We start from the raw sequence: 26,590 nt of genomic DNA, 5'->3' as shown, positions 1-26,590 counted from the left end.
CCCTTTTATATTTATAACTATAATTTTTTGCAGATATAAAATAAAGATCTTGGCATATATTTCTTTCTCTGACACAGTAAAATAGGATAATATGCTACTTATTTTTCCTCTGGAAGAAAATTGTATGCTCTAGAATCCAATTCTCCTCAGTTCAATAGAAAGAACAAACCCATTTGAGCCAAGCAAAGGCTCTCATGGGACTTGAGCCCACTGCTTGGGGAGACAAGCCTGGGCGCGTGGCACACTTGTCCACTCAGACTTTCTCCCTTCTGTCTGGTTTACTTAATTTGTTTTTGTTTTTTTTAATTAAATCACTTGTATGTTTCATTTTGCATTTTCAGGATAAAGAAGTTCGAGCAGTTTTCCTTAGATTATTTGCACAACTGTTCCAAGGATATAGGTCATGCCTCCAGCTTATACGGATCCATGCTGAGCCCGTGATACATTTTCACAAAGTAAGGCACAGTGCCAGGCTGTCTGTCAAGTGGATCCATTTAACAGGACCACGCTATTAGTCATGTGTATTGAATTAATTTTTGAATGTCCTTAAAGGGTCTGTGTTATGTGACAAATAGAGCTGGTGTAATATTTTCCTTTAGAATATGTAAGCTTAAAATTGACTTTTCTCTTATTAAATTATTAATCAAGCATTAGTTAAAATTTATACTTGATTTTTTTTCCTCTTGTCCTTTTGAGAGAAATATATTTCATGACAGCGTTTAGTTATATGTAAAGTCATTCAGCCTATCTTTAACATTTCTATATTTATTTTAACCATTTGGTTGTCTCCCAGTGATAAATCATCATTTCACATTTTTTTTTTCTTTACAGACAGCTTTCTTGGGGCAGCGTGGTTTGGTTGAGAATGATTTCCTCACTAAAGTACTTAATGGAATGGCATTTGCAGGTTTTGTTTCAGAAAGAGGACCTCCCTATAGAGCCTGTGATCTCTTTGATGAGGTATAGTTCTTATCAATGACTAATATTTTAAAGGAAAAACAGGTTTTCTAACATTTACTCAAATTCTTAAACATTAAGTAATTTAAATATTATTTATATCAAATGTTGATAATTGTGTTAATTATAAAAATTAGAAAACTGTAGAGTGTTTTAGAAGTACATAAAAAATTTAACAACTAAGATTGAATAACTTCTTAGATCTTCTTCAAAATTGGATAGTGCTTATATAAATAAAACTTGTTTTTTAAATACATTTGTTTAGTGATTGTCAGTCTGCAGCTCAGTGTAACTTAATGCACAGATTTGTGACTCTAAATTTCAGTTATATTTAGTCCATCAATGTCATAAAGCCATAATTTAAATTTATAGCATTCCTACTAATCAATAATTACCATTTTCTAGCTACCTTAGTAGAAATATTTGGGATACATATGTAGGCTCTGTCTTTTTAAGGACTTGCTCCTATAAAGGGAGAAATAGACTGTATGACTAGGATACTACTTTACAGTTATTGTGCTTTTTCTTTTTTAAATACACTTTTTCATTTATCATTTAGTTGTATATTTACACCAGTGCATTATGGGGGACAAGAAAGTGGATAGTATTTGTATTTCAGTTTTTGAAACATTACTGTATTGGACCCAATAGATTTTAAAGTTCCTGATGTCCACCAAAAAAAAAGTTACTCCTGGAACCTGAAGGGAGACTATGTTACCTTTTACCACTGTTGGCTTATCCTGTAGGAGGAAAGGTCTTTTTTTCAGAGATGGATTGTTTATTCTTTGTAAAGATAGTTACTCACAGGTAAGGAAAGGAAAGGAGAGCTGTTCTGAGGGTGAAGACTAAACGCCTCACTTAATAACCAGCACATGCCGGTGTGCAGCACGTTGCCCTGACTCGCACACTTCTTTATAGTCACTTACTGAGCTGTTGTTCCCTAAATAACAGTGTAACTGGCCTTTGATCGTACTAACATCCCTATCAACCGCTCTGTTCCCAATTAAGATCTCACTGGCTGATGGCTTATATAGTTAAACTAAGATGCTTGCCAAAGACCTTTTCTACCTCATCTGCTGGTCTCTGAAACATCATTAATAGCAGCGATAGTTTATGTGCATCTTTGTTTTCTACCCACATTTTTCTTGCTAACCTCTAGCAAAATAAAGTTGTGTTGATTGCTTTCAACATGAGGCTTAAAACATTTCTCTTCCTACCCTCTTTATCTACTTACATGAGAACATGCTTTTATAGGAAAATAACATTTGCTACTTGGAAAGATCCATTTCCTGTATCACATGGGTTCTACAAAGCTTTATTAGGTAGATCCTACTGTACCCTGTCTTAGGCTTACACTGGCATCAAATAGATACCTTAGGAATGAAAGGCATATCTGCCTTTCTTTGTATGACAATCTTCTGAGTACTGGCACAGAGTGGGAAATCCATAGTTCTACTGCCTTTGATTCATCTGTTGGTTCCTAGAAGGAAGAAACTCTTGTTCCTTTCCCTTTTCACCTGTTTACTCTCCTACATTTCTTTTCATGCCTGTCCCTCTTTAGTAAGTATACACTCCCACACAATTGCCTTAGCAAATTACTTAATAGAGAGAAAGACTCCATATATATCACTTGAGAACTAAATGGAATCTAAAGGTCATCTTGCTCTTCTGCCTTGACTTAGAGGTGAGGAATCTGAGCCCAGGTCATACTGTCCATAGAGTCCAGTCAGCACAACCTGAATTGTTTGTTCATATTTCTAAGTTAAAGAAACATCTGGAGACGTTCACTCACACCTTCTGAAATTTCCAAGTAAATTATCATGAGTGAGGCCTGAAGGCGTCTGCACTGCATAGATGATTGTTCCCCAAGAGTTACTGAGTAAGGGGCTACCCGGAAGCCATAGAGTTAATATGCCTTTGTCATCCTAGGATAGAGGTGAAACTCAGTACAAATCTAAATAAAATTACTTTGAAAATAATATAGTTTAGATGGCTTTTAGTTTGCATATTGTATGAAAATAATCAGTTTTTAAATTCAGCTATTTAGGTACTGATTATTGCCATCTGATTGTTTTTCCAAGTTGGTAGCTTTTGAAGTAGAGAGAATTAAAGTTGAAGAAAATAATCCACTGAAGATGATAAAGCACATCAGAGAACTTGCTGAGCAACTATTCAAAAATGTAAGTGTATTTAGTCTATTGAAAAGTATTAATGGAACATTTTGTTTTCAGAACTGAGAAGCTCCAGGATTCTCGCAGTAATTCCTGTGCTCTGGATAATCAACCCAAGATGTCACACTTGATTCTGTGTGTCAGAATGTGTCACATTTTTTTATTGGTCACTGTATCATGAAAATGTCTTGGTCACATTTTTTCGCCATGAATCTTATGTCCTCATGGTGAGTTTTCTCTGGGCGCCATGTTTAGTAGAGAAAGTTTAAATACACTGGTAATCAGAAGTGCCTTAGGAGCACTGAGGTATGCTCTGCTTCAGCATAGCTAGTGTCTGTCATCTGAGCGCCATTGTTTTCAATTAATGAGGTAATGAACTAAGCTGGAAGAAGGAAAGAAAACTGGCAAGTGAACCACAGAAACTCAAAGATGAAAATGCTCTCTGGACAGAAGAAGTGTTGTAAATTAAAAGATCAGGATGAGGTGAACTAACCACCGAATTCTTAGGCTGGCAGAGAGGCTACATGCTTAAAGAATAGTGGTTTTGTGCTAAGTGCTGGCCACTCCTTCTTGTAAAGTTTGTGGTTCCTTTGTTAAACATAAATCAAGTGGGGGATGTGGCACCCTCTGAAGAAAGCAGAGGGAAGTTTTTTTTAAGGAATTAGAGTGAGGAAGAACTTGATATTAGTGCTCTGACCCAAGAGTGTTGTTTAATCTAGCTCTTTGACAAAGCAAACCACCTGACAGTGAGGCATTAGTCACTGTTCTGTCACATTCACTTGAAATCTGAGGACAGGAAGTTAAAAGCAGAAATACTAAATAACCTTGTTACATATTATTGAATTATTTTCTTTGCTTGTGTGTAAATGCATGTGTGCATGTGTGGAGGATTGAACCCAGAGCCTTGTGCATGCTCTGCATTCATTATACTTCCCAGCTGTTCCCCATATTCTACTCAGTTATGCTCAAGTTCTGCATTTGGGTCAGACCTTTGAGAGAGAGAATTCTTTTTGAAAGATTCATATTAAAACAAATGGTCCCTCTTTTTTGAACTGTTCCCATCTAAGTTAGACAACATAATTGAATATTTTTGGTTTATTTCTAAAATTACTAGTGACTTTTATTATCAAGTTTACAATATGCTTTGCCTAATAACAAAAGAACAGAAATTAACACAGGAAGAAATTAGGCACAGCATGCTTGGTCCTGGCAAAAGATAATTTTCTGTTTTAACTCTTCAACACAGTAATACTTTACTGGACTGTCATTTGTAATTAGTTCCTTTCCTAAGAAGCAATATGTCATAGTCTTAAAAGGATCTCATTTTTAAGGCATAATTGATTTGTCAGAAGTTTAAATAAATGGCATAGCATAAACCACTTAACATACTTCATCTGTAATCCTATAGCACTTTTAAGGCAGGTTCAATATACCCATTTCTTGAGGATATAATTGACTCAGAATCATGTAGCTATTAAATGATAGAATCCAGAGTTCAAATTTATGAACTCTCTTATGTCTAATTCCTTAATGTACTCTATCATATTGATTCTATTTAATCCAAGAAAAGTAATAATCAACCAGACAGTGATGGTGACACCTTTAGTCCCAGCCCAGCACTCAGGAGGTAGAGGCCCTAGACAGATCTAGAAACTGAGTTCCAGGACAGTCAGAAAAATTCTGTCTTGGAAAACCAACAAAAAGTAGCAATGTGTTAGTGGCCTTGTTCTCGATACTTCTGTGCTGTTATGAACTCTGTCTGTCACCCTCGGGCCTGTGGTCTTGAGACCGAGCACCATGCCTATGATAAAAGTTGCAGAGTTCTGATGGAGAGATATTTGAAGTTGATGTGGAAGTTGCCAAACAATCTGTGACCGTCAAGACCATGCTAGAAAGTTTGGGAACGGATAATGAGGAAGATGATGATCCTGTTCCTTTACCAAATGTTAATGCAGCAATTCTAAAAAAGGTCATTCAGTGGTGCACCCACCACAAGGACGACCCTCCTCCTCCTGAAGATGCTGAGAACAAAGAAAAGCGGACAGATGATATTCCTGCTTGGGACCAAGAATTCCTGAAAATTGACCAAGGAACACTTTTGCTTGATGTCACATACAAGACTGTGGCCAATATGATTAAGGGGAAAACTCCCAAGGAGATTCGTAAAACCTTCAATATAAAAAATGACTTTACTGAAGAGAAGAGGCCAGGTACGCAGAGAGAACCAATGGTGTGAAGAGAAGTGAACTGCTGTGCCTGTCACTGGAATACTGTTAGCACCCAGCACCGCAGATGTGGGCAGGTCCACAGACCTGTCGCCCGGGCAACGGCCACCATATGCCCAGAATCCATTGGGTTCAGCTCCCACCTTTACCTGGACTGCTACGTCACGACATATATATATATATATATATATATATATATATATATATATATATATATATATATATGGGTACTTTCCTCCATCTCTCTCTCTCTTTTCTTCTCTCTCTCCCCTCTCTCTTCCTGTGCTGCTACACCCCTACCCCCTTCCAATTAAACCTCTTACATGTGGAACTGCCTGGGCCTGGTGTCTGCAGACGCTTCCTGCCACGACTCAAACCCCATCAAACACTAGAAGGGTTGGTCCAATTGCTAGTTGCACTGCTCTGTTTATAATGTTAATATTAGAGATCAGTAGATAAACACAGCCTTGTCCTCACTGCGTGTGTAGTTCCAGTCCGGATCAGACCCGTGGCTGAGTTTCTTCTATGAGCAGAAGTTTCCTTTTTCCCCATTACTCTGAATAAACCTGAATGATGGTTCTCTGCGGAAAGTGGCATTTTGGGCTTTCCCTCTTTCTGTAAAGTGATTTCTGCCTCTAGTTCATTGTCTAGTTAACTTTAGTGAGCCTTTCAAAGTTGGCATTGTAAATAAAACAACTTAGGAGAAGTATGCTGAAATAGAATTAACAAAACATGATATTTGTTCATGAATCGGAAACTGGAACAAGGCAACTTGAAGTTAACCATGTGGATGTCCTCTGGGCTCTCTTCACTGGATCTGAGGCCTTGTTTTGCCTTGTTTTGCCTTGTGTGTGTGTGTGTGTGTGTGTGTGTGTGTGTGTGTTAATCAATCTTCTCAGTTTTGAATATGTTGCCTAGAGATTTAGTTTACTACCCAGTTTGTGGTTTGGGAGGGGGGACTGTAACTCAACAATTCTTAGCTTTTCAATTAAAAAAGACACTTCATGTGGTATGTCATCTTCTTTTTTTTTTTGAATGAAAAGCTGTTTGCCACTGTTCTTATTTAAGGTTTAAAAGACAATAACATCCTTCAAAGACAGTCTTAGACCTCCCAAATCAAACCTCTGTCCTTAAACAAGTTGCTTATAATACTCATATTTTTCATGAAGAATAGTTATCTAAAAATAAATATTTTATTGATATTTATTGTAATTCAATCTGTAACTTTACATTACTAATTGAATTAAGATAATTAAAAGACATAGACAGGTATGTCATCTTTTTATCATCATTGTTCCCAGGTGGGGAAACACTGCTTGCATGTAAAAGTTAATTTAACCTTTAACATTAAAGTGTATGGTGAAACTCAAAAAACAGCCATCCTAAGTGCAAGACGCTTTTCAATAAAAAGTAGTGCAATAAGTAGTAAACAACAACAACAACAAAAAGTATCAATGTTTCCATTACACTTTACAACAGTGTTTTAGCATACTTTCTCCCTTAGCAGTGACCCTGTGCTTGACAGTGTCCCTGTGCAATAAGGCTAGCTGGTATTCAATGGCTGAGGAAACTGAAGATTAAGAAGTAGTTTATTTTTCTCTGAGTAGAAGTGGTTTATTGATGCTTTTCAAAGATAAGCAGAATGCCAGGTAGGAATCAATTTAATCAAGTCCAGTAGGACTGGTAACTTTAAAAAAATAGCTGTTTACTTCTTTGATGTTTTTTTCAGGACTATTTCAGGACAAATGTTATAGCTAGTAAGTTGACCAAAATTAGGATTCTGATATCAGTTTGTCTCTGCTGTGTGAAGATCAGCTGTCTACAAGGATTGTGCCAAGATACTTTAATGCAAAAACTAAATAAATAGTTGCTTCTTACTATCTTATAACTTAAATTTATGACACATACTTTATATTTACCAGTATATAAATAAAAGTACAATAAAATTAATATCTAGCAATTATACATTCATAAAAGGGAATGTAAATCACAAACTGTGTCAGTTTTTAAAGTGATCATAATAAAAAATTGCATTATTATGTAAAATAAAAATTGCCTTCTTTGGGCTGGCAAGATGGCTCAGCGGGTAAGAGCACTGACTGCTCTTCAGGAGGTCCTGAGTTCAAATCCCAGAGACCACATGGTGGCTCACAACCACCCCTAATGAGATCTGACGCCCTCTTCTGGTGCATGTGAAGACAGCTACAGTGTACTTATGTATAATAATAAATAAATCTTTGGGCCGGAGTGAGCAGGGACTGAGCGAGCAAGGCCGACCAGAGTGAACGGGGTTGACCAGAGCAAGCAGAGGTCCTAAAATCAACTTCCAACAACCACATGAAGGGTCACAACCATCTGTACAGCTACAGTGTATTCATATACATAAAATAAATAAATAAATCTAAAAAATAAAAATCTTTTAAAAAATTACCTTCTTTGTTAAGACTATTCAAAAATGCACTTTACATTTCATGAATCTTTATTATGCTTTTTCTAAAAAACTAATTAAGTTCCATTTAATTTAGTTGAATCCCCTCATCTATTGTATATTTATGAATTACTTACTAATGTTGAGCATATTTTAGGCACATGATTCTCCTAATGTCTTCCAGAAAAGATACACAAACATGATAATTGAATATCTGAGAATATCATGATTTATTGTCACTGTTCCTTCTTGGAACAGTGTAATATTGGAACAGTTGTAATATTCTGAAGTTTGTGACAACCCCAACCTTTCTAAAGTATAAATTTTTTATGAAATTAAAAAAAAAAGAGAGAGACCATGTGATAAAGTTACTTTTTTGGGTCATGAAGGAAATTGAAAATATAAAGAGGAATCCTGTCAATGTATGGAAGGTAATTCACATATTTTTATTTTTACATGAAAACCAGTTTCACTACCATGTCAAAGTCACACTTCTGAAATTCCCCTTTGGTACGCAGGAACCAACTCTATCATTTTACTGTTTGATTAAACACTGTGCTACGTTTAAGTTTGCTGTGTGTCTAGCTTGTCTTCACACCCCAGTCCAGGATTTCAAAGAGATGTTCAAGTTCCAGTTCCAGTCACACAAGCACTGGTTATGCCACAGAGATAATGTATACAAGTCTATACAACTTTTTCTTCTGTGCCCAGTTGGAAATACTGAAGGCTGCCCTCTGCCTTTCAGTATATGCATGAGCATGTTTTTCTACTCAGGCACTCTGTCCTTAGGCACTGTGATTCAACCCCATACAAGAACTTACACAAGACCTCATAATTAAATGCCAGAATAATCAAGATAAGAATTCTATGGAATTTCATTTTGAAGTACTAGAAAACCAGTTAAAGTAAGACCCTTTAATCAAAGCATAAACTCCTCTCTCTGATTTGCTTATTCATGATAAGTCAATTTACTGTGATTGGCTCTACGTGGAGCAAAATCTTGAGTGTACCCATCTACAGATTTTGACAAGTGCAATGCCCCCAGCATCATAGTAAGTGCATATGGAATTCTTACCACCCGGGAAGCTCTTTAATGCCTATTGTAGTCATGTCTTTCTACTACCTCAAACTCTTGGTAACCAGTGATCTGTTTTCCATCTCTATAGCTTTGTCTTTCAACAATTCAGTTGTTTTGAATTTGCCTTCATTAATATAATGAATTTCACGCTTATCCATGGTCACATAGAGATAGAGATGATACCTTTCATTAATGAGTAGCATTCCACTTGCATAGATTGCCTACATTTTTTTTCTCTGACTTGCTGAATAACAATTTTGGCAATAATGAGTATCCATAAATGTAAATTTTATTTCTCTTAGATAAATACTTAGGACTCAGATATCAGGTAAATGGTGACACAGCATTTAACTTTATTTTAAAACTGCTGATTGTTTTTCTCTGTGTCTATTTTATTTTGTATTCCCATCTGCAGTATATAAGAGTTCCATTTGCTGATTATCTTAAGCAACACTCAGTATCATCACTTATTTTTTGCTTCTTTGTTTTTCTTGCAGTCATTCTCAAAAGTGTGCAGTAGTGTCTCTTTGTGGCTATTTTAATATCAGCAGGCAAGTGAATGTATATAATGTTATATAATCATTATATACAAATGCTGCCTCAATATCTATAATAAAAGTAATTAGGTAATAATAGAGAGTTTTTCTGGAGTCATTAAAGTATTGATTCTCCAAACACTCAACCTTCCCTACTCTACTTAGAGGCATTATCATACTGGGCAATATCAAAAGACACAAAAGACACTTTTAGTTAAAACAGCTAGAAAGGCTGGTTGTGGTGGCACATGCCAGTAGGATTTGCTGAAGGAGGCAGAGACAGGAGGATCATGAGTTTGAGGCCAGCCTGGGCTACACATTTTGCCAGGCAGTGGTGGCACACGCCTTTAATCCCAGCACTTGGGAGGCAGAGGCAGGTGGATTTCTGAGTTCGAGGCCAGCCTGATCTACAGAGTGAGTTTCAGGACAGCCAAGGCAAGTTTCTATGTCACTGTGTTTAGTTGTCTGAATATTTGGTTATTACTTTGTATTTAAATTTACATTTCTCTGAACTCAAGGAAACCCTGTCTCGAAAAAACAAAAACAAACAAACAAAAAAAAAAAACCCAGCTAGAGAGGCTGTGTGCTAGTGAATATAGGTCAGTGATGCTTCCAAATATTTTACACTACATGAAAACACCCACATCTGCCCTAAACCAAGAGTTGTCAAGTTTTAAATGCCAGTTGTATCAAAATTAAGCACATCCAATGAAAGTGACACAGTTCAGCACTTAGATGGGAAAGGCCTCAACACCAAATGCATTAATGTTAGGAGACCATAATGCATCTCAGTGGCCAGTAAAAGGTTAATAAAGTTAGAAATTGAGACTATTACATTCCATCAGTCTCATCTACTGTCAGGTAGCTCAAGAGCGATTTACATAAGTAATAATAATTTCTTCAACTACATTTGGGAAGATTTGTGTTATTCAAGTATGAATCATGGATATTAAAACAATTTTAAATATCTGAACTAATCTAGAATATTTAGTAACCTCTAACAAAGATTTTTGTTGTTTCATTGTTATTGCTAGTGTGGCTATGGCCTACTTTAGATTTCCAGTACGTCTTAGGATTTTTGTTTTGTTTTGTTTTGTTTTGCCTTTATTTGACATGTGTGTTTGGCCTTCTTTTCTATAAATCCTAATCATACTCTCATTTAGTCTGACAAAGAAAGAAAAAAATTGATGTTGCCTGACCACATGGTATATAAGTTGGTAATTTATTTTTTAAATGTGAGAAAAACAGTGAGCTTCTCCCTATGTGTACTATAGCAGGATTACAGAGATCATCCCTTGAAAATCATCATCAAAATTTAAAATTTACTCCCAATGAAAGGGCTGGATTTAGCCAGACTTTCTCAGCTGTCCATTTTGGAGGACTTAAACCTGTTTCTATGTTACTGTGTTTAGTTGTCTGAATATTTGGTTATTACTTTGTATTTAAATTTACATTTCTCTGAACTCAAGGAAAAATTTGTTTGTTGATTTGGACTGTTAGAAAATAACAGATTTCCTTGTTTCAGCTGTAAAACTAGATTACAATTTTTAATGAAATCAGGAACCTAAGGCACCAGTCCAAATCCATTCATAGTGAGAAGTAAGAGTAGATATTTCTAAGACCCTCTTGAATACAGCAAGTCCTAACTTGTACTTCCTTTCCTTGCTGCTTGTTTCACACAAGTTCTATGGGGATGAGGCATAATTTCAGGTGACACATGCATATGGTCCTCTACACTTAACATGCTGCCCATTAGAGGGCAGTAGTGCACAGACACAGCAGCTAGGAAACCAAATAGTAGATTTGCATCAGATAAACAGTGTGCCATAAGTTAGCAAATCTATCTAAGGTCTACATTTTACTGTAGAATCTTTCTGCAACCACAGATAGGCTCACCTTTGAACTTTTAACATGGGGTTTTCAAATGCTTATTATATAGATTTAGTTTACAGGTTTTCTGATTTGTTTATAGGAACACTGTTGATGAGCAATATTTTTTACTTTAAGAAGTGATTTATGTGTAAACTTGCTGCTTTTATTACAAGTGCAATTTCTATTATTACTAACATATACATAGTTGCTATTGTAATATTAGAAAGGAAAGGAGTGCATTTCATTTTAAGCACATGGTATTATACAAAAACATGTACTAGAAGCTATTTTTAAAATAAATGATATCTAGATTTTTAGAAAATAGCCTTAGATTGATCCTGGGATGTGTGTAGTGTTTGTGTTATGAAAACATCCATATAACAGTTGGTAATAGCCCTCACAAGACATCTATGTAGGTTCTGTTTTATCGTCGGTACAGATGAGGATGAGTGAGTCATCCTGTGCCAGATCACACTACTGATGAAGTGCTCAGACTTGGCTATGAACCCCCAGGCACTCTGAAATCAGAGAACACAAACTAAAAGTACCTTGGTGTACTCACTGGATTACCTAAATTTGCTGCTAAATTGTAATGCTGCCTAGTTTTATCATCTTTTCATGTCTAATCTTGTTTCTGGGCTATCTATTCAGCTTGTTCATTTAACCCTTCACTGATAATCATAAGGTTATTTAAGGTTGCATACATCTGAAACCTTGACTCAGACATTTTCTGTTAGTCTGTATAGTACTAGAAAAAAAATACCTGAAACAATTAACTTACAAGGAGGAAAGATTAATGTTGACTCTATGGTTCAGAGACTTTAAGGAAAAGCTGCTGTACCCTGATGTTTTGGGCTTGGCGACATAGCTCATCATGATGAGTGTGCATAGAAGAGGCTGTTCATCTCAGTGTGGCTAAGAAACAAAGACAGGAAGGGGCCAATATCTCCATCAAGGGTACATACCTTGTGATATAACTTCTTTCCACTGGGCCCTAACTCCTAAGGATTTTAGTACTCCCAACAGCACCAATGGCTGATGATGCAACCTAGCATATGGATCACTGGGGGGCATGTAAGATCCAAGCTATAATGTTCTTCTGAGCTTCCTTGACTTTTTATGGGTCTTTGTTTTTTTTCCTGTAAAGATAAACATGCCACATACAGCTTTTGACTAGATGTGCTACATGTAACCTTTATTTTCCTAAATGACCTTAGTCATTGCTAGAACAGCAGGTAATAGAGATGCTAAGAAAAATAAAATGTAACTCAGAGATACTTGAATTATTACAAAAGTTTCTACTTTAATTTTTTTATGTTTTAGAAGTTGTTAAAATGAGGAGGATTTATATGACTTAGTGGGTAGAGCTATGTAAACCTGACAATGTGAGTTCAGATCCCCAGAGTTCATGTAAAAACAACACAGTAGTGTCCATGTCCACAATTTATTTCAGTGTACCTCAGTGGGGAGGTGGAATGTAGAGATAGGAGAAATGCCAGAAGCTTGCAAGCAAGCTAACCTAACCTACACAAAAGAGACCTTGTCTCAAACAAGATATAAAGTGAGAACCAACACCCAAAATTTTCCTCAGACCTTCACACACACTTCACTTGACATACATATGAACATATATACACTTGACATACATATGAACATATACATATATACACATACACAAAAAAAATCTTTAAAAGTTGTCATCATGACTATTTACTGCATTTGAAATAAAGTACAGAAAGTACTGATTTTTATAGTAATAAAAAATCAGTCTATACTATAAATTACTATAAAATCATTCTAAATAGAAATAATATTCTTTAAAGGATTTGGGATTCAAGGTCCATATGAATTACCTCTCTACTCTGGAAAAACTATATCCGCTATATTTTAGAATATTGATAATTAATATTTTGGGAATGTGGGTGGAAGTCATGTCTAATGATGAAAGCATCTTAATGAAGTGAATCCCAGGGACCACAGATGCTGATGTCTGTGTTCATTCCAGGCAGAAACATAAGCTGGTTATTTATCTTAGGTAAGTTATTTGTCTAGCATCTCATATTGAGCAGTATAAGAACCAAAATCTAGTGTTTTGACACATCAAACAGTCCCATTTCCATTGTGTTCTGAGAAATGCTAACTGTATCCTCTGTCCTAATCCACCTTTTTTTTCTTTTCCTGAATCTGAGCCATATAATCAGAAAGAATTTTGGGGACCAGTTCTAATAGATGGTGACAGTTGACCATTTTTAACTGACAAGAGCATGTTATAGGATACGAATGAGTTTAGTCTACACCATGAATAGCATAGGTTCAGTGGAAATAAGGAATTTTCTGGTGGCAGAAGGATAATAAATGCTAGAAGAAATGCTAAGAAAGGTTGTAAAGCAGCCTTCCCTAGAGAACTTTACAGAATATATGAATTCCACTCTGCTTGGGATTTGAAATAGAATCCTCCTTAAACTGATGCTAGATAAAGTTTCACACAAGCCCTAAGAGTATTTAAAAATACTAGCTGATGGGGTTAGGGGTGTAGCTCAGCAGAAGCATATAGAAAGTACTGTGTTCAATCTCCTGCCCCAGAAACCTTAAATTAATTAAATTATTGCAGTTGTGATGTGTGTCAAACATATCATACTTGATAGAGTGCAGTGGAAAGTAGTTTAATGCCTTCTGCCTGCCTATCATTTTTCCTGCAATAGGTATACAGAATAAGACAAATAAAAGAGCAAAAAAACAAACAAACAAAAAAACTCTAACTTTTTAATATGGGACTGGAGAGATGGTCCAGAGTTCAATTCTCAGCACCCACATCAGATAACTCATTAACACCTAGAACTGCAGCTCCGGGATAGTCAGTGCCCTCCTCTGGCTTCTGCAGGCAGCTTTATACAAGTGTGCATATGCACACAGAAACACACATGCATATTTATAAAGAAAGTAAAATGGCTTACATTTTTAATTAAAAAATACCTTTTAAACTAAGCAAAATGTTTACTTTTGTAGTGCTTCATTTTAGAGAGACAAGGCTGAACAATAAATAATTTATAGTATGTAAAAAGGTTTCACATATTAAAGAGAAAAATATAAAGAAAATAAGGGATGTATCGAGGGAGGCAATATAATTTTGGTAAAGTGTCCATAAAAGATGTCTATAAGAACTGCAAATTCAGAGGGAGTAGAGCATTTCAGACCAAGGGAACAACTGTGTGCCAAGGTCTTGAGGCAGGGACAGGAAAGCCTGTGAGCCTCGAGTCAAATGCATGTAGAATATAGTTGAATAGAAATACTAGATCTTACAGTCTGATTACTAAATAACTTTGTGTTTTACTCTGGTGAAGGGGCTACTTGAATGAACAAGGTTGTATGGTGATTCATCATTTTTTGATGAGATCACTGTTGAGAGATGGAAAAGGGCAGAGTCAGGGAGACCAGTTGTATTGGATAGTCTGAGAGCTGTTGGCTTGAACTAAAAGGAGATGTAGTAGATTATAAATCTACTCTGACAGTGAAGCCCACAAGGTTGATAGAAAAATGGGTAATTGTATGTTAGAAAGAGGCATTAGAGATGACCAATCTTTACACAGGAATGACTGGAAAAATATATATTCAGTGATCAATACTGAGTAAAATAGATTTCTAAATAGATGACATTGTTATTTTAAATCTTAGTGGAAATATTTGTTGTATATAGTTAAGTAGGGGACTATAGAATTGGAGAGAACACTCAGATAAAAAAACATTGAATCATTGACGTCTTTATGATAAAGAGCTAAGAGACTGGAAGTAATCTCCAAAGCATCTAAGTGTCAATAGACGAGAGGCCCACAGGTTGAGTATTGGAGTAGTCGCATAATTAAAAGGTGAGGGGATGCAACCAGATCTAAAACCAAAGCATGGTACCTATTCATGGAAGAAGACAACCAACTGTTTCAGATGCTGCTGCAAAAGCTTGGAGAAAGATTCTGTTATTCCATATACTTTGGCATGTATATGAATGTGTAATTACTCACCTGTATGATTTCAGTATGGCCCTCTGTGCTCTTGTATTCTTCCTATTTTAACAAAGTTATGTTAAATATGTTAACTTGGATAATTTTTCTTTTGTCTGATGTTACAGGAGAATCCAAACCCTCATATGGCATTCCAGAAAGTTCCACGTCCAACAGAAGGATCCCACTTAAGAGTTCATATTCTTCCTTTCCCAAAGATTAATGAAGCCCGGGTTCAAGAACTAATACAGGAAAATCTTGCTAAGAACCAGAATGCACCTCCTGCTACACGAATAGAAAAGAAATGTGTAGTGCCAGCAGGTCCACCTGTTGGTATGTATGTACGTGTGTGTGTGTGTGTGTGTGTGTGTGTGTATTTGCTCATTTTAAAATTGAACTTTTTATGAGACGGGAAGTGATATAGTCTTATAATCCCAGCACTTGGGAGGCTAAGGCAGGAAGATTGACCCAAGCTTTAGGCCAGACTCAGCTACCTAGGGAATACAACACCCACCTAGAATATCTCTCTCAAAATGAGATTCTATCTGAAAATAAACTGCATGTCCTAATAAAATACAAGACATATCAATGAAAAGCATATAATTTTATAAAATGAACAAGCTCATAACTAGAATCAAAGTATTATCAACAGAAACTACTCCATCCATCTTTCTTCCCATAAAAAGTGGCAATTATCTGACCACTGGCACTGTAAAATCTGTTTCTTTCTTAAAACAATTTATTGATCTTAAAACAGTTTTGTTTTGTTTTTTTTTTTTTTTTTTTTTTTTTGTAGTTCACATACTGAAAGTCCTACGAGTATACAGTGCAGCAACTTTGGAATAACTTACAGTTTATCATCACGGTTTAGTTTAAGAACATTTTCTTAAACCATTGTTCTTTTGTTATCAATGATTTCCTCCATCATTCTAAAACTACCTTCTCTCCAGGTTGTAGAGTAATCTACTTCCTGTCTTCATGGGTTTGCATATTGTGGACATTTGTATAAATGCAGTTATGTACCATGTATGCCTTTGTGACATGCTTATTCATTTAGCATAATGTTTTCAAAGTTTTTATGGTAGCATATGTCATTTATGCCATTGGTTTTTGTGGGTGAATAATGTTCAACAATAAGGGAAAATGTATGTACATTTAACCTTTTAAAAACTATTCATGAGGAGATGGACATCTGAGTAGGTTTTGCTTTGGGGGTTTTATGAATAATGTTGCTGTGAACATTGATATGCAACTTTTATGTAGATATGTTCTCATTTCTCTTGAGTAAGAATATTTCTAAGAATATCTGTTTTAGGGAACTGGCACTCTTTTCCATAGCAGGTCTTTTGCTACATTATACTCTACCAGCAATGTCACACAAGGCTGTGACACCTCTCAGCATCAGAATGCTAAGCAGCTTTATGTCTGTTGCCTTGTATGCATCTTCTGTTAATGTCTGTAATGCTGGGTACAGTGCTGTAGACCTTTAGTCTAAGCAGCCATGTGGCAAAGACTGGTAATTCTGAGTTTGAGGCCAGTCTGGTCTACAGAGAAAGTTTCACGGCAACCAGCGCTACATCATGAGTCCTGTCTTCAAATAAATAAAAAGGTGTCTTTGTCCACTTTTAATTTGAGCCATTTATTATTGAATTACTAGAATTTTCAATAGCTTTTAGGTGATTCCCTTACCAGGTATCTGATTTGTAAATAAACCTCCTCTTTTTTTGAACTGTCTTTCTTCCTTTTTTAAGTTAAAAATTTCTTTATTATTTATTTCTAGTGTCACTATCACAGTTTACTGAGCAATATACCTGATTATAATGAAAAGAAAAGGCTACAATAGACAAAAGACCTCAGGAATGTACATCTAATTGACACTGTATTACATCAGTCAATAGCTGCACTTCTTGCAAACTGTAGGGTTTCCTGTTAAAGCTGCAGTAACTTTTCTGACTTATAGATCACTGTTTCTTTTGTGGTAGTTTTTATAGTTTCCCTAATGTATTTAGAACAACTGTCTCAAAGTAACCTGCAGCTTTCCTGACAATGCCTTCTTCTCTCTCCTACAAAGGACTTAGCCCTTTTCTGCTGTATTTTAAAACCTGCTACCATATCCACCACTTCTACCACCAGATCTATAGCCACTACCATAGATACTGCCTCATCTCCTTCCATCAAAACTGTCCCCCTCCATGGGTCCATAATTTGATTGCTGTTACCCAAAGTCATTATAATTCCCACCAGCACCATAGTTACCTCTGCCAAAATTTCCTCCTTCATTTTAACCATCATACCCTCCTCCTCTACCACCATATCCACCACCTTGGTTTTCATATCCTGGTCCACCACCTCCATATCCTCCTCTACTATATAACCAGAACCACCACCATAATTGCCACCATCATCTCCAAATCCATTATATCCACCGTTGCCACCTCTATAACTACCCTGCTGCTACCACCTCCACCAGCATAGCCTCCTCTTCCACCAAAGGTACCTCCCGGCCTCCAAAGTTTTCTTCATGACCCATAAAATTGTCAAATCTACCCCCATGATGTCTCTGTGACTTAGCCAACTACATCTCTTGTTTAGAAAGGGCCCTTTTCACTTCACAGTTCTGACCTTTAATAGTGTGATGTTTCTGAACAACAATTTTATCTGTCATATCATAATCATCAAAAGTTAAAAAAGCAAATCCTCTTTTTCCTACTCTGCCTTTCTCTTTTTTTCCTTCTCTTTCCTACTCTTCTATAACCTTTATGGTTTCAATCTTGCTATACTTTTCAAAGAAGAAAGATTCTTTTTTGAAATTATGTTCTGTATCTTTTAACCACCATTTTTTTCTTTACTTTTAAATGGGTACTCAACTTTACAGAATCCTCTCTCGAAATACCTCCCTTTGGTTCTACCACACCCCATCAACCTTGTGTGTAGCTGAGCACACATTGCAACATCCACCTCTTCAACATAAGAGTAGGTCACAAAACCAAAGCCCTTAGAATGTTTTGTTTGGAGATCACTCATTACTGCAAACTGTAAGTGTGCCTCATTCCTCAAAATGTTCCCTTAAGCTATCACCTGTAGTTTCAAAGTTCAGACCACCAATAAAGGCTTCCTCAGCTGCTTGGGTTCCTCTGGATCATGGCCCTCCATTTTGAGATCTCACCTCTTCCAACTCAAGTTCAATATGAAACCAAGAGAAAGAGGCAGGTCTATGGACTGTCTTTCTTTTTCTTTTTAATTAGTTAATTCATTTACTTTCCATCCCTACAGTTTCCCCACCCTTCTTTCCTTCTAGTCCCCGCCCCCATCCCTATTCACTCCTCCCTTTCTCTTCAGAAGAGGGGAGGTCTCCCTTGATATCAGCCAGCCTTGGCATATCAAGTTGCAGTAAGACTAGGTGCATCTTCTAGGCTAGACAGGGCAGCCCAGTTAGGGGAAAGAGTCCCAAAGGCAGGCAGTGTAATCAGAGACAGCCACCCTGCTCCTGCTGTTACAAGTCGTACATGAAGACCAAGCTTACAACCATTCCATATGTGCAGAGGGCCTGAGTCAATCCCAGGCATGCTCCCTGGAGGTTCATGGATTGTCTTCCTTTAGTGATACTTATCTCTTCTTCCCTAGCAATTAGGGAGATAGGTAGTCTCATGATAGTGGAGCCGTTTCCTGTTTTAGCTCTAGTTTAGCATTCTGAGTGTACCTTGAAGTTGATTTCTTAGATATGTACATATTTGCAAGTGCTATACTAGTAACTTACCTCTTCATTGTTAGAAAATGTGAACTAAATTGTATATTCCAAAAGAAAAATTAAATTACTTAACTATTAGCATGATCAATATATAGTATTTTTCTCTTGTTACATGGCATTTGTTATTTTAATTTTTCCAAGGATTTTAAAGATTAACCTTGTCAGTGCATAATTTATATAGTTTTAATTTATTTGTATTTTCTTTACATTCCTCCACTAGTTTCAATAATGGATAAAGTGGTAACAGTTTTTAACAGTGCACAGAGACTGGAAGTTGTTAGAAACTGCATCTCGTTCATATTTGAAAATAAAACTTTGGAGACTGAGAAGGTAATAAAACAACATTTTTCTTAGTTATTATTTTGCTTTTAGGGTTACCTTTTAAAGTTATCAAGTGGTCTCTTCTCTAATTCTCTTTTGTCTCTTTTTTTTCTCTTTTGTCTCTTTAAGTCATTTTAATGACTTAAATGAATAGTGTCTAAAATTTAGACTGTAGTTCAAATGTATGCCTGCAAGAGAAATTTTGTAGTCATTTTTCTACAAATTTTTGTTACAGAGATTTCATATTATCATTTGTGTGTGTGTGCGCGCGCACGCGCACGCGCGCGCGTGCGTATGCACGCGTGCATGCTGGTGTCAGCGGAGGCCATGGCATCAGAATCCCCCCCAGAGCGGGAGTTATACTGTGAAGAGTCACTTGCTGTGTGCTGGGAACTGAACGTGTGCTCCTGTAGAAGCAGTGCAGCTGAGCCAGCTGAGCCAGCTCTCCAGTCACTTTCTTTCCAATTTAAAAGCTTGGTTCTTTAAAACTTTTTTTTAACATAATTTTATATATAATTTAATTTTTTGCAAGGAATCTAATTAAATTATGTAGTAAATACTAGAAACTGATACTAAAATTTAAATGTGCCTTTGGGTTTTCTTGCCTTCTTCAATGGATCATGCTGAACATGGCATAGCCTTTTCTTGGTGACTCATGGTCACAGGTCTCAACATCTGCTACAAGGGGTTGGTAAATACGTACAGTTGCCTGCTACTTACTATATGACTAACCCATCATCCCTCACTTTTTCACGTTGAGCGTTTTGTTAGTTGTTTGTTGGTTGGTTTATGCCTTCAACTTCTGCATGCTGTCTACTTCTTACATTGGTTTGTTTTGGTTGAGGGTTTGGGTAGTATTCTACATTGATGTTGTGTTACTGATCCCCCTGCCTCAGTCCCTTTGAGTACAGGTGTGTGCCACCATACCAGGCTTTGCATGCTGATTTTATACTTGCTTTTAGTGTTGTGCCCCACTGCTCTGATAATTTTCCTTAATTGCTTATTTGTACCTTTGTTTTATACTTTTAGGTTTTTCAAATTATATAAGCTCTTTATTACAAAATGCAAATGAGCAGGTTTATATAGTAAATTAGGGAGCCATTTCTGGATGTTCTTACAATGAAAGCAATGCTCTCGTTAAAGATAGCATCCAAAGATACCTAAATGTCTATAGCTTTGATACATGAACTAAGTAAACAGCAGTCTATTTGATCATTAAAGTTCTGTCCACTCTGACAGAACTTTAGGGGAGGGAGGAGTGAATTTAATGCTTTCTCAGTCCACATTACAAGCTACTTGTACTTGATTTTCTTGCTGTCTTATAAATGAACATATAATTACAAATCTGTTTTACAGTTGGTCTTAGCAGTGACTCACCTATTCCCTAGGAATTCAGTTCTGGTGTGACTGTTAAATACTTGACAGGACATATTTGAATTTGCAGTTTAGTTGCTTGAAGGTTCTTTTGGTCACTTGGAATTCTCTTGTTCTCAGACCCTTCCGGCTGCCTTAAGGGCCCTTAAAGGAAAAGCAGCAAGACAGTGTCTCACTGATGAGCTGGGTTTGCATGTTCAGCAGAACCGAGCAATATTGGACCATCAACAGTTTGACTACATAATAAGGATGATGAATTGTACTCTACAGGTAATCTTGATTGTTTGGATTATTCTCATTTTGCAGATACCTTTTTTCAAAAGATACATTAATTACTGAAATATCAATATCTTGAGACTGTTATAGCTAAAGAAGAGCTGAGATTCCATTGAGTCACTTGCTCATTAGCTGATGTAAATCCTCACTTCTTTGTTCTTTCCTTGTTTCCTATTGACAAGCACTTTGTTACTATACTGACTTTGTAATATGAGCAATATCTTAAAGGCCTAGAGTCTTATATTACCAAATTCCACAGTTACGTCTGTTAATGTATTTTTTTGGCTATTTTATTGGGTTCTTCTATCTACCACCCTTCCAATGTTTTATCCCACCATAATCCTTTCCAAACCTTCAACACTAGGTAGAAAAGAAAGAAAGTTACAGGGGAACATCCTCTTTGGACTACTTCCTACTGATTAGGGATGTTGAGCCCCTTGGGGCAAATCCACTCTTCATCATCAGAATACCTCTAATTTCTTCTCATCAAACCACAATAACAACAGCCAGGAGCAGCACCAGAGCAGCAGCCTCCACAGGCTCTCTCAGGACTTTGCCATTTATACCCTCTCCAGAGGCCCCAGAATTAAACTTTCTGCAGCTGACAACAATCATGCCCCTGGTTGTGCATGAAGCAAATCATAACACCTGCTGTGAAGTGGCCTCTTATCCCACACCTGGTATTAAAACAAAACCATATTCACATAACATAACTGGGTTTTTAAAGAAACCAAAATTCTCATTATATGTGTCACTCCCTGGTCAGTTTTTAGATGTTATCGAAGTAGAGAGGAATTAATGATGAACAATCCAAAGATAAATAAATAAATTGAAACAGTTTCCTATAGGCTTCAGAATAAGTATATAATCTTACAGAAATAACATTCCTACAAAATAATGAAAACCCAAATTAGAAGAAACAATTTGGGTCCTTGTTGGTTGCCATCCTGTTCTCTTTAAATACTGGGAATTATTGGAATTCAGGTGATATAAATAAAATACATCGAAAACATGGTGTAGTAGAAACAAAAGCTACAGGATAGAATTGCTAATAAAATTTGTAGATGAAAGAAGCCTAAATACATGCAAAGTTATAGTATCTAATAATAGTTCTCAAAATAATCTCTAGAGGTGATATAATTTCTGTCAGAAATCCAAGTAGAAGATAAAAATAATCTTCTTTGTAATTCCCAGCTTTGTACTAAAAAGAACAAGAAAAAAAATAAGTATGAGGACTTGCCTTGTCAGCTCTCAAATAATTAAATAATACAGCATTGGCACAGTTATAATTGAATTGACCAGTAGAACCAAATAAAGAGCCCAAGCAGATACACACTTATGTATTATGTATTATTACTATTAAAATGTACTTTATGGCAAAATGGCATTTTAGGACAAAGGCAATTATGATGAGCTTAGTAAGTAATGGTAGAACCTGTAGTAATGGTATGACCACAAACATATAATATGCCATCAAAATAGGCCAGACAAAGTAGTGCACACCTTTAGTCCAAGAACTTTGGAGGTAGAAGCAGATGAATATATAAATACATAAAGTGAGTTCTAGGACAGCCAGACATAGTAAAACCCTGTTTGGAAAAAAATGAAAATGAAAACAAAAATAACACAATGCTACATCCTCACACTAAGCAGTATCAGTTACATGTGTGTTAGAGCAAGGTTTGTGAAGTCACCAATGCTACCCATCTTAAAATATTTGACTATTGTCGAGCAGTGGTGGCGCACGCCTTTAATCCCAGCACTTGGGAAGCAGAGGCAGGCAGATTTCTGAATTCAAGGCCAGCCTAGTCTACAAAGTTGAGTGCCAGGACAGCCAGGGATATACAGAGAAACCCTGTTTTGAAAAAACAAAACAAAACAAAACAAAATTTTGACTGTATTAAAATATATAATATCTGTTTATCTAAATAATAGATAGATGGATGGACAGATAGATACAAAGGGAGATGGATGGATGGATGGATGGATGGATGGATGCAAGCAAAGGCTTAAAGAGCGTGCTAGCACAGGCCAGGTGTGGTAGCACATGCCTTACCTCTAGCAAGAGTAAGAGTAAGACATGAGGTCTGGAATTGAAGGCATTCCAGGGCTACATAGTGAGACCATCTATAAAAATACAAAAGAATGAGAATACAAGCCTAAGAGTGATGTGTGTAAAGCATATAGTTGCCAACAAATTTGTATCTAAGTATAATAACTTCTGTAGGTTTTTTTAAAGACAACCTAATTTTTTAAATTTTTTCTTAACTTTTATTGCATTATGATGAGAAAAGTTACATGATTTAAATTTATCTGAATTTGTTAACATTTAAAAACATTTTAAGTAAATAGAATTAAATGACATTCTTGTTTCCCTTTTGTACCCCAACTCCTCCCAGAGACGCCCTCTTTAATACCTACAATATCTTTATTTGTCATATTCCTTAAAATTTACAAAATATTATAACAATAAAAATGAGTATTATAAAAGTTGTTTGATATAAAACAACAATCAATTTAACAGTCTTATGTAGATGCTTGTCTACAGCAATACTGAAAATACATACGTTTTTCTCAATATAAATTTTAAATAACTCCAAACATATTAACTGTATACTTCAAAATAATAAATACATCACTTCTAGTATTTTCTTAAATGAACATAAATATATAAAGTCTTTTTGTTTGTTTGTTTGTTTTGTATTTAGTAGAGTTTAAAATCTTGGCTCTTACTCTGGTACAAGCCCAAAATAAGAACAATTTATAGACATTGGATTTCATTGTAATAAGGCTGTACTTCAATGACCCTCACATCACCAAAGGATTTTACTTCCATCGTAACTAAGCTGAGAGTTGACAGTTCTGCTGCGCCAAGGAATGAATTGTAGGCACAATTTTTGGATACAGACTTTCTGCTATGATCAAAACTATTTGACTAAACCAATCTTAATAGGAAAATGAAACGTATCAGTGATGGAATGGCTATATCAATTTTGGTATTTTCTTTCTGTAGATGTTTTTTTACAGAGAAAATGGACAAATTACAGCTTCAGGTGACAATATGGTTGAATCTTAAGATATTTTATATAAGAAGCTCAACTACAGTATGCTTCCACATAAAAATCAAAAGCTTATACTATCTAGAAATGTTCTGGGGCTGGAACATGGCCCTCTTGTTCAACTATATCTATACCAGCTTTCTGTTTTCAGTGGTTTCCTTTACTGCCTAAGCTTGGCTATTCTGGAACTTGCTCTGTAGATCAGACTGGCCTTGAACTCAGAAATATGTTTGCCTCTGTTTACTGTGTACTGGGATTAAAGGTGTGTACCAGCACACTTGGACCTATACTTTTCCTTAATTCCTGTTTTAAAGATAGAAGCTTAGCTGAGTGGGATCTTGCCCCCAGGTTAATTTCATTTATTTTCACTCCCTTAATTTCATTTAATATCTTTAATTTGTTTATCTCTTTGAACATAGAATTTATATCCATTCCACTTCCTGTGCCCCCTTAATCCTTAAACCATATATGCATTTTGTATTTTTGCTTGCTGTTTGCAAAATGTTCTCTTCCTAACAGTGAACCACTGGACAGAGTCTATACTAGGTTGTTTTGAGATTTCTTTTGCTGATGAAGTTAACCTAAATCTCTTCACCTTAGCCTCAGGCAGACTCTTTGGACAAAAGCAAAGACCAGCCACATTTCATCACCAAAATATCACAAGAACAGTGTCTAGGCAACATACTAAAATTCTTCTCCTCTGAAATCTCTTGAGCCAGGCCCCCAGCATTTAAATCACCCTCAGCACTACTGTCTTCCATGTTCCTACTAGTATGGTCTGTTAGGCTCCACTTAAAGCATTCCACTGCTTTCCGCATCCAAAATCCCAAAATGCACATTTCTCCAAACAAAAGCAGGTCAGGCTTATTACAGCAATACTCCAGTCCCTGGTATGAATTTGTCTCTTAGTTAGGATTTCCGTTGCTATGAAGAGACACCATGACCAAGGCAGCTCTTATAAAGCAAAACATTTAATTAAGCTGGCTTACAGTTTCAGAGATTTAGTCCATTATCATCATGTCATGAAGCATGGCAGTATGCAGGCAGGCATTGTGCTGAGGAGCTGAGAGTTGTACATCTTGATTCGCTGGCAGCAGGGAGAGACTGCATGCCACACTGGATATTCCTTGAACATGTATATGACCATAAATCCACCTCCTTAGTGACACACTTCCTGCAATTAGGCCATTCATACTTTAATAAGGCCGAACCTCCTAAGAGTGTCATTCCGTATGGGCTAAGCATTCAAACACATGAGTCTGTAGGGGCCATGTGTATTCAAACCACCACAGTCCCTGTGTTCATTATGCTCCCACCATTGTTTGCCATTATAGAAGCATTAATTTTTATTATAAGTGGTCCTACATGTATTGTCTTTGTTTGAATAGTTCTTTATTACAACTTGGGGTTTAATGGTGTTTCTTGAAAGGGGTTGGACATGACATTCAGAGTGCCCTTTACAAATGCATAGAATTCAGTAGCACAGAATTCAATAGCAGACCAAACATCTGTGTTGATACTTTAAGAAAGAAACAAAAACTAAATGAACTAAATTTTAGTTAGTGATTCAAACACTTAGTAATCTTTCTTTTCATGACCTAGAAATTAGTCTCTTTCTTGCCCTCAAGGGAAAAACCAAAGGGAACATGAGTACTGCCAAACAATTACTTTGTTTATCAGGTTCTTTCAAAGCCAAGATAATTTTTTCACAGCACTATTTTATACAGGGTATAATTACTTCCTACATAACATCTCATTTCAAAAGATGGATCATATTTTTCAAAACAAGGGTTACAAAAAAATCATGACTTGAACCTCTATTTAAATTTTTTTTTTGTCTAGAACCTAGCTACTGTGTTTTAACAATAAATTTTGATTTGAAAACCCAGTGAAATTCTCTACTTCTCTCATTATGTTAAACTTCATTCAATGAGAAACCTACTCATCAACACAGAAAAAAACCTTAGAAAATTCCAAATAAATATAAATCACAATTTTGATACATAGTTCCTCTTATGAAGTAGAGAAGATCTCCAAATACATTTCCCCTGTGCTCTTGAGAAAAGAACAAGTAGAACAAACCAAACCCTAAATATCAGCAGGCTTTAAAGTCTCTTTTTAAAAGACTTACTGTTGTATCCATTAGTGTTTTGCCTACATGTATGTCTGTGGGAAGGCACCAGATCCCCTGAAACTGGAGTTACAGACGGTGAGCTGCCGTATGGACACTGGGAATTGAACCATGTCCTCTGGAAGAGGGCCTCTTAACCACTAAGCCATATTCTCAGCCCCTGCATCAGAGGATTTTGTGACCACACTTATATATGGGTCTCTTTAAGCCTTGGAGAGCTGGTTAAAGCTGGAAATTTTACATTGAAATAGAAACACTGAAAATATGAGGTAATCCCCACTTAGGAGCGAGCCAACCCTTTTGTTTGTTTGTTTGTTTGTTTGTTTTGGGTTTTTTGTTTGTTTGAGGGTTTTTTGTTTTGTTTTTTTTGTTTTGTTTTGGTTTGGTTTGGTTTGTTTTTTTTTTTTTTTTTTTTTTTTTTT

The 26,590-nt window shown here is 36.1% G+C and overlaps 1 protein-coding gene and 1 pseudogene across 8 annotated transcripts in view; both read left to right on the top strand.

Moving 5' to 3' along the window:
* Sbf2 (SET binding factor 2) overlaps positions 1-26,590 on the top strand; it is a 330,570-nt gene that overhangs the window by 185,974 nt on the left and 118,006 nt on the right. For all 8 annotated transcript variants that reach the window (XM_031387848.1, XM_031387851.1, XM_031387855.1 and 5 more), the window contains exons 11-16: positions 342-455; positions 832-960; positions 3,039-3,137; positions 15,388-15,592; positions 19,228-19,337; positions 20,823-20,972. In XM_031387848.1, coding sequence (XP_031243708.1) covers positions 342-455; positions 832-960; positions 3,039-3,137; positions 15,388-15,592; positions 19,228-19,337; positions 20,823-20,972 — 807 coding nt within the window. The remainder of the gene's footprint in view (positions 1-341; positions 456-831; positions 961-3,038; positions 3,138-15,387; positions 15,593-19,227; positions 19,338-20,822; positions 20,973-26,590) is intronic.
* Positions 3,376-5,508, top strand: LOC116104097 (annotated as a pseudogene).

This window comes from Mastomys coucha, unplaced genomic scaffold, assembly GCF_008632895.1.
Source record: "Mastomys coucha isolate ucsf_1 unplaced genomic scaffold, UCSF_Mcou_1 pScaffold21, whole genome shotgun sequence".
NCBI lineage: Eukaryota > Metazoa > Chordata > Mammalia > Rodentia > Muridae > Mastomys > Mastomys coucha.
The sequence above is the reverse complement of the archived record's forward strand: the minus strand, read 5'-3'. Positions and strand labels throughout refer to the sequence as shown.